The sequence below is a fragment of the Tursiops truncatus genome, chromosome 6, assembly GCF_011762595.2.
Source record: "Tursiops truncatus isolate mTurTru1 chromosome 6, mTurTru1.mat.Y, whole genome shotgun sequence".
Taxonomy (NCBI): domain Eukaryota; kingdom Metazoa; phylum Chordata; class Mammalia; order Artiodactyla; family Delphinidae; genus Tursiops; species Tursiops truncatus.
In genome coordinates this window covers 18,565,672-18,579,858 of record NC_047039.1, presented here as the reverse complement: position 1 = coordinate 18,579,858, position 14,187 = coordinate 18,565,672, and the positions used below count along the sequence as shown (strand labels likewise).

Here is a 14,187-nt window from a genome sequence, read left to right as displayed (position 1 = left end):
CTACATACAGTGTAGGGAGGTCAGACATACCCAAGAAACATGAAGAAACATGGTCACATACAGTGACAGTAAAAAATACCAAATATGCTTGTTCCAGATGCTAAGGGACAAAACAGCCAAGGAAAGGTGGAGTTCATAGTGAAAGCTTCATGGGAATTTTGGCCTCTTGGTTTGATCTTCCTAGTACCCCATCAAAGTTGACTACTTTCTGGGTTGGCTTTAGCAATTCAGATACACCTGGATTCTTCCTATCCACTACAATCACACTTTAATGCAAGGGAGTAGAATTCAAATTCTGAATTTTCTAGTAGTGAGCACTGTACAGACATGAAGAAATCTTTCCAAGCCACACATAATTATAGTCATGTATGAGCACTTCCTGTTGATCATTAGTAAGATACTGTCTGTCGTTCAGAATTGCCTGCTTATTTGGGCTGTAGTGTTCCATAAAGACTGATCAGAGGTTGTTCTGCTTTTCTCTCTACAGTCTTCCATTACCAAGTAAAGATACATTTTTCTGGGACTGAGAATGATACACACAACAACCAGGCCTTCGAGATCTCTCTGTATGGCACTGTGGCCGAGAGTGAGAACATCCCTTTCACCCTGTGAGTAGCCACGGAACATGACCTCCAGCATGTGGGTTTATCATGGCACTGCTACCTGCTCTAATCATTGGTCTGAGGAACAGAAGAGGCATAGGACACCTAGAAAAACACATATTTAACAGAAAAATTTTTAAAAAGCTATATGGCAAAAGATGTTCATTGCAGTGGTACATATAGTGGCATAAATTAGAAGCAAAGCAAGTGTCCAAAACTGAGGCAATGGTTAAGTGAATTGTGGTTTAACAAATCAAGAAAATCAATCTAGCCTCTAAAAACTGTAATTATAGAAAACTAGGTATAACCTGGCAAAAAGTGAAAGACAAAATATGAAGTGAACAAAGAAAGAATAGAGAATTGTATTATGTACACTATGACTGTAACAAAGGACACGTTCACATATCAATACAAATTGAAAGGGAATATATGAAAATGAAAATAATATCTCTAAATGGTGGACTTATGAACTTTTTTCTCTTAAGAATTATATTACATAGTTCATATTGTTAGGATAAAAGTTGGAATACATTAAAGGTACACATTAGTGTAGATATCATTTAAAATACACTAAATGCCATTGACATGCATCTTGCATATTTTGTTGGACATTTTTTGCATTTGAAAAATATTCCCCAAACAGTAAAGCTATTTATATCTTAGGAGGAAGAAAAAGGAAAAAAAAAAAAAACCCTGCTTTCCAGAACTAACCAAATATGTTGATTTTTTATTCAGGCCTGAAGTTTCCACAAATAAAACATACTCCTTTCTAATTTACACTGAGGTGGATATTGGAGAATTGCTAATGTTGAAACTCAAATGGATCAGCGATTCATACTTCAGCTGGTCCAACTGGTGGAGCAGCCCCGGCTTTGCTATTGAGAAGATCAGAGTAAAGGCAGGAGAGACTCAAAAAAAGTAATTAAATTTATTTTTCTCCATTCATTTTTTTTAAATGGTTATTTTGCCTTAATCTCTAGCCTACAAAGGTAGCTCACATGTTTTTTTCTTCTTTTTTCCTTTAACATCTTTATTGGAGTATAATTGCTTTACACTGTTGTGTTAGTTTCTTCTGTATAACTAAGGGAATCAGCTATATGCATACTATATCCCCATATCCCCTCCCTCTTGTGTCTCCCTCTCACCCTCCTTATCCTACCCCTCTAGGTGGTCGCAAAGCACCAAGCTGATCTCCCTGTGCTATGCTGATCTCCCTGTGCTATGCGGCTGCTTCCCACTAGCTATTTTACATTTGGTAGTATATATATGTTAATGTTATTCTCTCACTTTCTCCCAACTTACCGTTCCCCCTGCGCATGTCCTCAAGTCCATTCTCTACGTCTGTGTATTTATTCCTGTCCTGCCCCTAGGTTCTTCAGAACCATTTTTTTTTCTTTTTTTTTAGATTCCATATATATGTGCTAGCATATGGTATTTGTTTTTCTCTTTCTGACATACTTCACTCTGTATGACAGACTCTAGGTCCATTCACTTCACTACAAATAACTCAATTTCGTTTCCATTTATGGCTGAGTAATATTCCATTGTACATATGTACCACATCTTCTTTATCCATTCATCAGTCAATGGACACTTAGAATGCTTTCATGCCCTGGCTATTGTAAATAGTGCAGCAATGAACATTGTGGTACATGACCCTTTTTGAATTATGGTTTTCTCAGGGTATATGCCCAGTAGTGGGACTGCTGGGTCATATAATACTTCTCGTTTTAGTTTTTTAAGGAAACTCCGTACTGCTCTCCATAATGGCTGTATCAACTTACATTCTCACCAACTGTGCAAGAGGGTTCCCTTTTCTCCACACCCTCTCCAGCATTTACTGTTTATAGACTTTTTGATGATGGCCATTCTGACTGGTGTGAGGTGAACCTCACTGTAGTTTTGATTTGCATTTCTCTAATGATTAGTGATGTTGAGCATCTTTTCATGTGTTTGTTGGCAATCTGTATAACTTCTTTGGAGAAATGTCTATTTAGGTCCCCTGCCCACTTTTGGCTTGGGTTGTGTGTTTTTTTGATATTGAGCTGCATGAGCTCCTTATACATTTTGGAGATTAATCCTTTGTCAGTTGTTTCGTTTGCAAATATCTCCCATTCTGAGGGTTGTCTTTTGGTCTTGTTTATGGTTTCCTTTGTTGTGCAAAAGCTTTTAAGTTTCATTAGGTCCCAATTGTTTATTTTTATTTCCATTTCTCTAGGAGGTGGGTCAAAAAGGATCTTTCTGTGATTTATGTCATGGAGTGTTCTGCCTATGTTTTCCTCTAAGAGTTCTATAGTGTGTGGCCTTACATGTAGGTCTCTAATCCATTTTGAGTTTATTTTTGTGTATAGTGTTAGGGAGTGTTCTAATTTCATTCTTTTCCATGTAGCTGTCCAGTTTTCCCAGCACCACTTATTGAAGAGGTAGCCTTTCCTCCATTGTATACTCTTGCCTCCTTTATCAAAGATAAGGTGACCATTTGTGCACGGGTTTATCTCTGGGCTTTCTATCCTGTTCCATTGATCTATATTTCTGTTTTTGTGCCAGTACCATACTCTCTTGATTACTGTAGCTTCGTAGCATAGTCTGAAGTCAGGGAGCCTGATTCCTCCAGCTCCATTTTTCTTTCTCAAGATAGCTCTGGCTATTCAGGGTCTTTTGTGCTTCCATACAAATTGTAAAATTTCTTGTTCTAGTTCTGTGAAAAATGCCATTGGCAATTTGATAGGCATTGTATTGAATCTGTAGATTGCTTTGGGTAGTATAGTCATTTTCATAATGTTGATTCTTCCAATCCAAGAACATGGTATATCTCTCCATCTGTTTGTATCATCTTTAATTTCTTTCATCAGTGTCTTATAGTTTTCTGCAGACAGGTCTTTTGTCTCCTTAGGCAGGTTTATTCCTAGGTATTTTATTCTTTTTCTTGCAATGGTAAATGGGACTGTTTCCTTAATTTCTCTTTCAGATTTTTCATCATTAGTGTATAGGAATGCAAGAGATTTCTGTGCATTAATTTTGTATCCTGCTACTCTACCAAATTCATTGATTAGCTCTAGTAGTACTCTGGTAGCATCTTTAGAATCCTCTATGTATAGTATCATGTCATCTGCAAACAGTGACAGTTTCACGTCTTCTTTTCTGATTTAGATTCCTTTTATTTCTTTTTCTTCTCTGATTGCTGTGGCTAAAACTTCCAAAACTATGTTGAATAATAGTGGTGAGAGTGGGCAACCTTGTCTTGTTCCTGATCTTAGAGGAGATGGATTCATTTTTTCACCATTGAGAACGATGTTGGCTGTGGTTTGTCATATATGGCCTTTATTACGTTGAGGTAAGTTCCCTCTAAGCCTACTTTCTGGAGGGTTTTTATCATAAATGAGTGTTGAATTTTGTCAAAAGCTTTTTCTGCATCTATTGAGTTGATCATATGGTTTTTATTCTTCAGTTTGTTAATATGGTGTATCACATTGATTGATATGCATGTATTGAAGAATTCTTGCATTCCTGGGAAAAATCCCAGCTGGTCATGGTGTTTGATCCTTTTAATGTGCTATTGGATTTTGTTTGTTAGTATTTTGTTGAGGATTTTTGCATCTATGTTGATCAGAGATATAGGCCTGTAGTTTTCTTTTTTTGTGACATCTTTGTGTGGTTTTGGTATCAGGGCGATGGTGGCCTCATAGGATGAGTTTGGGAGTCTTCCTCCCTCAGCTATATTTTGGAAGAATTTGAGAAGGATAGGTGTTAGGTCTTCTCTAAATGTTTGATAGAATTCACCTGTGAAGCCATCTGGTCCTGGGGTTTTGATTGTTGGTAGATTTTTAATCACAGTTTAAATTTCAGTGCTTGTGATTGGTCTGTTTATATTTTCTATTTCTTCCTGGTTCAGCCTCGGTAGGTTGTGCTTTTCTAAGAAATTTTCAATTTCTTTCTGGTTGTCCATTTTATAGGCATATCATTGCTTGTAGTAATCTCTCATGATCCTTTGTATTTCTGCAGTGTCAGTTGTTACTTCTCCCTTTTCATTTCTAATTCTGTTGGTTTGAGTCTTCTCCCTTTTTTTCTTCATAGGTCTGGCTAATGGTTTAATAATTTTGTTTATCTTCTCAAAGAACTGGCTTTTAGTTTTATTGATCTTTGCTAGTGTTTCCTTCATTTCTTTTTCATGTATTTCTGATCTGATCTTTATGATTTCTTTCCTTCTGCTAACGTTGGGGTTTTTTTTGTTTGTTTGTTTTTCTTTCTCTAATTGCTTTAGGTGTAAGGTTAGGTTGCTTATTTGAGATGTTTCTTGTCTCTTGAGGTAGGATTGAATTGCTATAAACTTCCCTCTTTGAACTGCTTTTGCTGCATCCCATTGGTTTTGGGTCATCTTGTTTTCATTGTCATTTGTTTCTAGGTATTTTTTAATTTCCTCTTTGATTTCTTCAGTGATCTCTTGGTTATTTAGTAGCATATTGTTTAGCCTCCACGTGTTTGTAATTTTTAGTTTTTTTCCTGTAATTGATATCTAGTCTCATAGCGTTGTGGTCAGAAAAGATACCTGATATGGTTTCAATTTTCTTAAATTTACCAAGGCTTGATTTTTGACCCAAAATGTGGTCTATCTTGCAGAATGTTCCATGAGCACTTGAGAAGAAAGTGTATTCTGTTGTTTTTGGATGGAATGTCCTATATATATCAATTAAGAATATCTTGCTTAATGTGTCATTTAAATCTTGTGTTTCCTTATTTATTTTCATTTTGGATGATCTGCCCATTGGTGAAAGTGGGATGTTAAAAGTCTCCTACTATTATCGTGTTACTGTCGATTTCTCCTTTCATGGTTTTTAGCATTTGCCTTATGTATTAAGGTGCTCCTATGTTGGGTGCATAAATGTTTATAATTGTTATATCTTCTTCTTGGATTAATCCCTTGATCATTATGTAGTGTACTTCTTTGTCTCTTGTAATAGTGTTTGTTATAAAGTCTATTTTGTCTGATATGAGAATTGCTACTCCAGCTTTCTTTTGATCTCCATTTGCATGGAATATCTTTTTCCATCCTTTCACTTTCAGTCTGTATGTGTCCCTAGGTCTGAAGTGGGTGTCTTGTAAGCAGCATGTATATGGGTTTTGTTTTTGTATCCAGTCAGCCAATCTTTGCCTTTTAGTTGTAACATTTAATCCATTTACGTGTAAGGTAATTATCGATATGTATGTTCCTATTACCATTTTCTTAATTGTTTTGGGTTTGTTTTTGTAGGTCTTTTCCTTCTCTTGTGTTTCCTGCCTAGAGAAGTTCCTTTAGCATTTGTCATATAGCTGGTTTGGTGGTGCTGAATTCTCTTAACTTGTGCTTGTCTGTAAAAGTTTTAATTTCTCCGTCAAATCTGAATGATATCTTTGCTGGATAGAGTAATCTTGGTTGTAGGTTTTTCCCTTTCATCACTTTAAATATGTCCTACCACTCCCTTCTGGCTTACAGAGTTTCTGCTGAAAAATCAGTTGTTAACCTTATATGGATTGCCTTGTATGTTAACACAAACCCTTGCTGCTTTTAATATTTTTTCTTTGTATTTAATTTTTGATGGTTTCATTAATATGTGTCTCAGTGTGTTTCTCTTTGGGTTTATTCTGTATGGTACTCTCTGTGCTTCCTGGACTTGATTGACTATTTCCTTTCCCATGTTAAGGAAGTTTTCAAGTATAATCTCTTCAAATATTTTCTCAGCCCCTTTCTTTTTCTCTTCTTCTTCTGGGACCTCTATAATTCAAATGTTGGTGCATTTAATGTTGCCCCAGAGGTCTCTGAGACTGTCCTCAATTCTTTTCATTGTTTTTTCTTTATTCTGCTCTGTGGCAGTTATTTCCACCATTTTATCTTCCAGCTCACTTATCCGTTCTTCTGCCTCAGTTATTCTGCTATTGATTCCTTCTAGAGTATTTTTAGTTTCAGTAATTGTGTGGTTCATCACTCTTTGCTCTTTAGTTCTTCTAGATCCTTGTTAAATGTTTCTTGTATTTTTTCCATCCTGTTTCCAAGATTTTGGATCATCTTTACTATCATTACTCTGAATTCTTTTTCAGGTAGATTGCCTATTTCATCTTCATTTATTTGGTCTTATAGGTTTTTACCTTGCTCCTTTGTCTGTAACATATTTTTTTGTCATTTCTTTTTTATTTTTTTCTCTCTTTTTGATGGGTGGTGCTGTATTCCTGTCTTACTGGTTGTTTGGCCTGAGACGTCCAGCACTTGAGTTTGCAGGCAGTTGGATAGAGCCAGGTCTTGTTGCTGAGATGAGGACATCCAGGAGGCCTCAGTCCAATCAATATTTCCTGGGGTCTGGGGTTCTCTGTTAGTCCAGCGGTTTGGACTCGGAGCTCCCACCATAGGAGCTCAGGCCTGACCTCCAGCCTGGGAACCAAGATCTCACAAGCTTTGTGGCATGGTTAAAAACAAAAAAAGAAATCAGAAAGAAAGGAAGGAGCAGTACCATATCAAAGGATAAAAAAAAATAAAATTAGAAAGATAAAAAATATATTAGGAAAAATAAAACTATAATTGAAACAACTGCAACAAGGTAAAATAAAACCACACAGAAAAAAAAAAAGCCTTGGCTATGGGGGTGGAATTTAGGCAGGGGGTGGAAGTTAGGCAGGGGCGGGGTTTTGGGTAGGGCGGTACTTAGGCTGGTGGGGGACTGACGCTTGAGCGTGGGGCGGGACCTAGGCGGGGTGATGTTCAAGCCTGGGGCGGGGCCTCTGCCTAGGAAGCGCACAGAAGGGGAGAGGCAGCACGTTTGAAGGAGGGCCTCTGGAGTGTGGGGTTCTGGAGTTTGGAGGTAAGGCCGTGAGTGAGCGTGTGTGGGTGGGGTTTAGGCTGAGCACATTGGAGGGGCCCTCATAGTGTAGAGGTGGGGCCCTGGTTGGGGGTTTAGGGGTGGGGCTCAGGTTCTGCACGGCAGGAGGGAGGCTCCAAGGGCAGAGGATTAGGCCCGCAAGCCCAACAGGCTTCCCATTTTCTAAGTGGACAGGGAAAGCACTGGCTGCTTTCCCTTCCATTCCTTCATGTCCCACGACCACCGTCTCCCACAGGGTCTCCCCCACCCCACTGGACCCTCTAACCGTGGGTGGGTCCTATGGTGTAGGAACTTCTCCCCTCCGCCAGCCGCCCCTCAGGGGTGCCGGAGGTCCGGCCTTTGTTTTTGCTCCCCCTTCTCACCCTCCCACTCGCTCAGGGCCAGCATGGCTGGAGGGGGCCTCGGTGGGTAAAGGATCAGGCCCAGGATCTCAGCAGGTTCCTCGGGGTCCAAGTGGGCAGAGGAAACCTGGCCACGCTTCCTTTTGATCCTCTGCCCCCCAGTGGTTCCCCAATTTACCCCTTCCAGCATGGGATCCCTTCCCCTCCCCCAGCCGCCCTTCAGGGGCACCAGTCCCATCCCGCCTCCACTTCTCATCTCCCTTCACTCCCCCCATTCTCCGTGCTTCTACCTGGTCGCTGGGGGCTCCTCCAGTCCCCTTACGTGTCCGTGGTCCCCCACCGGTGCCTGGTAGGTGCCCTAGTTGTGAGGAGACGCGAATTCCATGTCCTCCTAGTACGCCATCTTGACTCCGCCCCTCTCGACTCCGCCCCTCTCCATTCATTTTCATTCACTCTAATGTTATTACCTAGAAATAGTATTTATGGAGCCTCCAATGTTCAGGTGAAACTTTAGTAAGCTTTGTCTTTAAAACTACATTACCTAGATAATTACACCTATCATTTTTTAGGTGTGTTATTTTATTGTCATACTAGGGAAGTAATGGTATCTCTGCATTTTATGGAAAGAAAACCTAAACTCTGAATTGCCACAGTCATTGAGTGAGAGTTGAGATTAGAAGTCAAGAATCTCAGCTTCTCATTTAGCACTGATTCTTGCAAGCACAAAACAGTTATGCAGAGAACCTCAGAGATGCCACTTGGACATTCAAAGATTAAAACTAACCTCTTCAAGAAGGACAAGATTCCAAGATAATCTCATCCTCTCTTCCCAACCCCACTCCACATAGATAAAATGAATTGCATAGAGAGCCCCATAAGATTTAAAATTTTATACTAAATGTACAGGGATTTTGCAAACTGTAGTATACTATTATTGTAAATAAAATGACTCTTTAAATTAGGATTGATAAGGAATTCTCTGGTGGTCCAGTGGTTAGGACTCAGTGCTTTCACTGTGGAGGGCCTGGGTTCAATCCCTGGCTGGGGAACTAAGATCCCCTAAGCCACGAGGCATGATCAATGAATAAATAAATAAGTGTTGATAATGTATTTCTCTTTTGTCATTTTCTTTTATAACCAAAAGGGGGGAAAAGAGGCTCTGAATGGAGAGGCTATACAGAGTATTTGTTTTTCCAGCAGGGCCAGGTGAAGGCTAGTTTGTGAATTCCCTAATGCAGACACTAAGAAGTGGTAAAATTGATCTTGTATCATTTTTTGGTGAAAATATTGTGATTTTAAGCCTGTTCCAGGCTGTCTGTGCTGTCTGTGTGCCTGTCTGTACTGATGAACTAGCTTTACTGCTGGACAGTGGGTTAAGCCCTCAGATAACCCACTGATTCGGATGTGTTGCTGACCTGAATGGCCTGAGTATAAACAGGTAATTATTGGAAATATCAAAACAGTCAGAACGATTATGTAGGATTCAAACAGCCCTGACTGAACCATTTATTTTTGAACATTTTTATTGTTCCAATATGGTGTGCTCACGTCCATTTTCTTCCACAGGGTGATCTTCTGTTCCAGGGAGAAGATGTCTCATCTGCAGAAAGGAAAGTCACCTGTGATATTTGTGAAATGCCATGACAAGTCTCTGAATAGAAAGTCTGGCTGGTGAGCATCATGGGCTAAGCCTGTCTGGGTATCTTGAACTTGCTCTCTGAGGGATGCTGCTTCATGCATTACCCTTCAGCCCTGCACTAAAGGCTTGGACTGAGTCTTGTGATCAGAGCCTTCGGGTGGCCTTTCTCAGGCCTCCTGCATACACATTAGACCCGTGCATTTGCTTTTGGCAGTACTTCCTCTATTTTCTTTTTCTTTCTGTTCTTTCTGCCAGCTCTGCCCTTCACCCCAGGTGCACTTTTTAGATTTTATTTTACATCTTGAACTACCACAAAATCTTCACTTCTGCTTTTTCCTGTACTGCCCCATTTACAGACCCCATGTGCAGTGGATACAACACAAGTTAGTAGCCGTGATTGCGGCTGTGAGTGCAGCTCCTCCCAGGATGTACCCGGGGGAGCAGAACATTAGCTGCAGCCCGAGTCCTCCTTGATTCTCCAAGTGCCAGCAGATTCCAGGACAGAGAGCCAAAGGGGCAGCCACCAAGCCTCCATCTCAAAACCCCCAAAGACGGAAAGCTAGTGGACTTAGAGTTTAGGAGATGGTTCTTTTTTCCATCTCAAAACAACTGCCTGGCTCTTTTCTACCTGACCTTTAAGGCTAATCCACATGGCAGCTGTCAGCTGAATCATTCCAGAGTGTCAGTACTAAGTAGAGACTGAACATGTGACCTTCCCCATCCCCTCCTGAATTCCCAAAGTGTGCCACTTTCATTCCTCCACTCATTCCACTGCCAGAAGCCAAGTGCTGATGGCTTATAGGTATAAAGGGGGAAAGCTTAGATCATATCATATTATATCATAGAAGCCAGTGATATAAGAAACAATGGGAAAAGTTGGTCACAACATCATCTGGAAATAGAAAAGCCAATTGCTTTCGGTTTGTCTTCTCCCAGTTACATTTATAGACGAAAGTACAGAATAAGAATTTTCTAATCAAAAAAAGTATATTAAAGACCCTAATGTGGAATATCTCTATTATTTTTAATTTCCATTTTATAAGATAGTTTATCCATGGATAATTATGGATTTTGAATAGATTAGAGAAAATAGGCAAAAAGATAATAAAATCATTGTAACTATCACTCAGGGACAACCCCCAACTAGCATTTTAATTTATATCCTTTCAGACTTTCTCTATGCACATGTAATATTTATATTTTTTTACATAATGGCATTATGACATATGTACTTTGAGTGACAAGATGAAGCCATCTGGATTGAAAACATTAATGTAAGAGCACTCAAGATAAACTTGAAATAGAGAGTAGCTACTGGTATTGAGCCAGGGAGAATAACTGAATATTTATCGAAGTGGAGACTTCTACTAAGAGCTTCATTGCTTTGTTTTTCCTCATCACAAATCTGAGGCAATTTCACACTTGCTTTAACTCTTTGAAAGGAGCTCCTATATGAAGTTTTATACATTGCTTTTACGTTACCTATAAACATACACAAACACACCTCTGCATACATTCTCTCCAAATCATCCACAACTCTAATCATATAACGTGAATTTAAAAACAAAACTCGAAAAATTAGGAAATAACTCCAGCTGTTTATAAAGTATTTCTGGTCATATTGGTCATATTATTTATATAAGTTATAAGACTTTATCTGAGATAGTTATGATACATTCCTCATCTGATTATAAGACTACTGGAACAACATATATTTAGAGAGCTTTTTTTTGTTTTACATCTGATCTTTATCTAGGAGGTAATTATGAATCAGACTAATAACCCCCTGCAGTTTGTCGCCTCTGTGACTAAATTAATCAATCAAATAAAAGCTTCTCTTTCTCTCACTTTCTGATATAACTCGTTAGAATGCCCAAGGAAAGAAAAAATAGGTATTTTATTTAACAAGTTTTAGAAGGAAGCAATCTTCCTAAATTTTGAAATCATTTGGTTCAGTCTTCTGAAAATGATACTGCTTATCAGGACATGGCTAAGTATATATTAGAGTGTCTTTTATTGCTATGAGCCTGCCACTTCCTCTGATTCAGTTTATTCTCACAACCTTTGTTCTGAACTTCCAGGTGACTACTTTTTCACCATGAAGGTAGTGGGGGGAGGGGGGAAGGGTTATAAAACACTAAGCAGGTAATAAATTGCCGTTCTTCCTCTGTTTTCTCTCAGAAACTGGGAAAATCTACAGAAGAAAGAACAGCCTATGAATTCTATGAAGAATGAAGTAACTTTTACAAAAGACGCCCACTGCTTTGGGTGGTTAAAGGTGGACTTTCCTAAGTATTAATCCCAGCTCTATAGCCTTGTTAGTTATTTTAGGAGACAGTCTCAAATACTGAAAAGTGGCTAATTCAATTTGAGGAGTAGAGTGGCCAAATAGCACATCTTTCAACATTAAAAAATAGCAGATATGAAAAGCACTGCCTTCTGTCCTTTGAGAAAGAAATAAGAATTGTTTGGGCTCATGGTAAAATAATCAGACCTCTTCATATAGTAAGTTTAGCCATAGCCTAAAATTGATTAGAACCTCGCATTTTAATTGGAATTCTGCATTTTCTAGACTGATAACCTTTTCAAAGTTTTCTCCAAGTCTAAATATAGAAAGTGATTTTTTGTGGCATGAGTCGGACCCATTTACTTATCAGTCAAAATACCTCCTTTCTTGGAATGATTCTCTTGCCATTGGGGTGTAGCCCAGGAGTTAACCAGGAACTAGTGACTTGGAGAGAGGAAAGGAGAATAGAGTTGATAAAGCACTAAAGCTTTAAATACTCCCTGCGGTTGGTCGCGTCATAAAAAAGTTACAAATTAAAGGACATATAATATTGAGATCAATTAAATCTTAATAGGCTTTACTGTTTATGGCTTAGTCTTTCCCCTTCCTTTTCTTGCTTTGTCTCAAGATTATATTTTAACAAATTTCCCTGGATAGGCATTTAAAATGAGCCTGTTATCATCAGCTTACACATAATTTTAACTACAGAGAAAGAAAATGAAACAATAATTTTATTATCAGATTTTTAAAATTATATTCATTGATTTGAAGTCCTGTAATATATGATGGTTACTATTTAATTTTAGGCTTATTTCAGCCATGCTTCAGTCAGACTTTGAGCATGTCTCTTTCTTCCCTAATTTTGATAAGAAAATATGTGTTCAAGGTCAAATTTTGCATCATGCAAACTTTTACAAATTTTAGACAAGGATTGTTTTTACTAAGTAAAGAAATAGAAGAGTTACAGGATATATTCATAGGCAGTGCTTAAAACCATCGTGGGCAGTTAAAAGGATCCTCCATTGTTATAATCACATGGAATATCATGAGAGTTGTTGTTTTTAACAACTAGTCAAGAGTGAGTGAACAATTATTTATAAACTAGATCTCATATTTTCAGAATGCTTTTCTATATATTATTATAAAATGATAAAGAAGTCAAATATCTCAGAGGCTATTGCTGGGAATCCAAACTGTGAATGTGTGTGGGTGTCTGAACACATATTCACATATGAAGCCCCACATGTATGATTATTCCTCAGCGTGGCTTGGAAGGTAAATGATCAAGAGATGTATTGGAACATATTGGAGTAGAAATTGTTCCAGTGGTGCCAGAACTTAAGCCCTTCATCTGAGAAATATGGTTTTGCCTGTACAAAATAGGATGAATGTTGTGATTGACATCAGCCAGCTTGGAATGAATTCTCTCTAAAAATAAAATGTTGTGCGACATGTTGTTGGCATCACCCTTTATTGTTAATTCATTAATTCTCTGGATTTGGGTTTTGAGCAAGGGTGCATCAACTTTAGAAAATATGAATCAAATCAGTGTATGCCCCTGGGAACTCTGGCTTCTACAGACTTCACTATATATATCAGCAATGCTTTCGCTTTAAATGTTATTTATTAGCTGTAAATATATGTGTGTATGTGTAAAGGGAGTTTGTACATATTGGAAAGGTCGTTGTGGCTATCTGCATTTATAGCTGTTTGGTGCTAACTTTGTACATGTCTTTATCAGTGACAGTCTCACTGAGCAAACTTACTCTTATGAAGTAATACAATAAAATGGGCTTAAAAAAACACAAAACTTACTTAACTATGTGAAGAAATGGAATCTGCTTTTAATAAAATTTATGAAATTTTATTACAATACTAAGTCATTACTTTGTATCATTTAAACCCCTCCAAAAAGAAATTTATTCTTAGGGCAGATTCATTAAGCAAATTTTTACTGAGTAATCCTATGTTTAGTAAAAAATATAGCTTCTAAAAATTACAGTGCATATTATATTTTATTTTTTTATATTTACATGTGTACAAAGTCTTAGAGATCCTTTAAATTATAGAGAAAAATGATACAGAATTTTTCCTAAAAAAATACACAGGACTTTCCTTGCCTGCCAGATACTTTTTCACAAGTAAAATGTTAGATTAATATAAAAATATCTTTCACCATTTTCTGGAATAGTGTTTCTATTTCTGAGGTCTGACCATTAGCTACAAAGTCAGTGGCATTTGTGCAATAAAATGAATTATTTGGGATGAGAGGGTGCATTTTTAGACCTTTTCTTTGAATTGTCTTGATAATGAGAAAGAACAACATACAGGGTCTTCCCTGGTAGTCCAGTGGTTAAGACTTCACCTTCCAATGCAGGGAATGTGGGTTTGATCCCTGGTCAGGGAGCTAAGATCCCACATGCCTCACAGCCAAAAAACCAAAACATAAAACAGAAGCAATATTGTAACAAAA

At 38.1% G+C, this 14,187-nt stretch overlaps 1 protein-coding gene across 1 annotated transcript in view; it reads left to right on the top strand.

Moving 5' to 3' along the window:
• LPL (lipoprotein lipase) overlaps positions 1-13,589 on the top strand; it is a 29,609-nt gene extending 16,020 nt beyond the window's left edge. The window contains exons 7-10 of the mRNA XM_019936305.3: positions 488-608; positions 1,338-1,520; positions 9,355-9,459; positions 11,609-13,589. Of these exons, the coding sequence (XP_019791864.1) occupies positions 488-608; positions 1,338-1,520; positions 9,355-9,459; position 11,609 (410 nt within the window). The 3' untranslated portion in view covers positions 11,610-13,589. The remainder of the gene's footprint in view (positions 1-487; positions 609-1,337; positions 1,521-9,354; positions 9,460-11,608) is intronic.
• Positions 13,590-14,187: the final 598 nt, after the last annotated feature.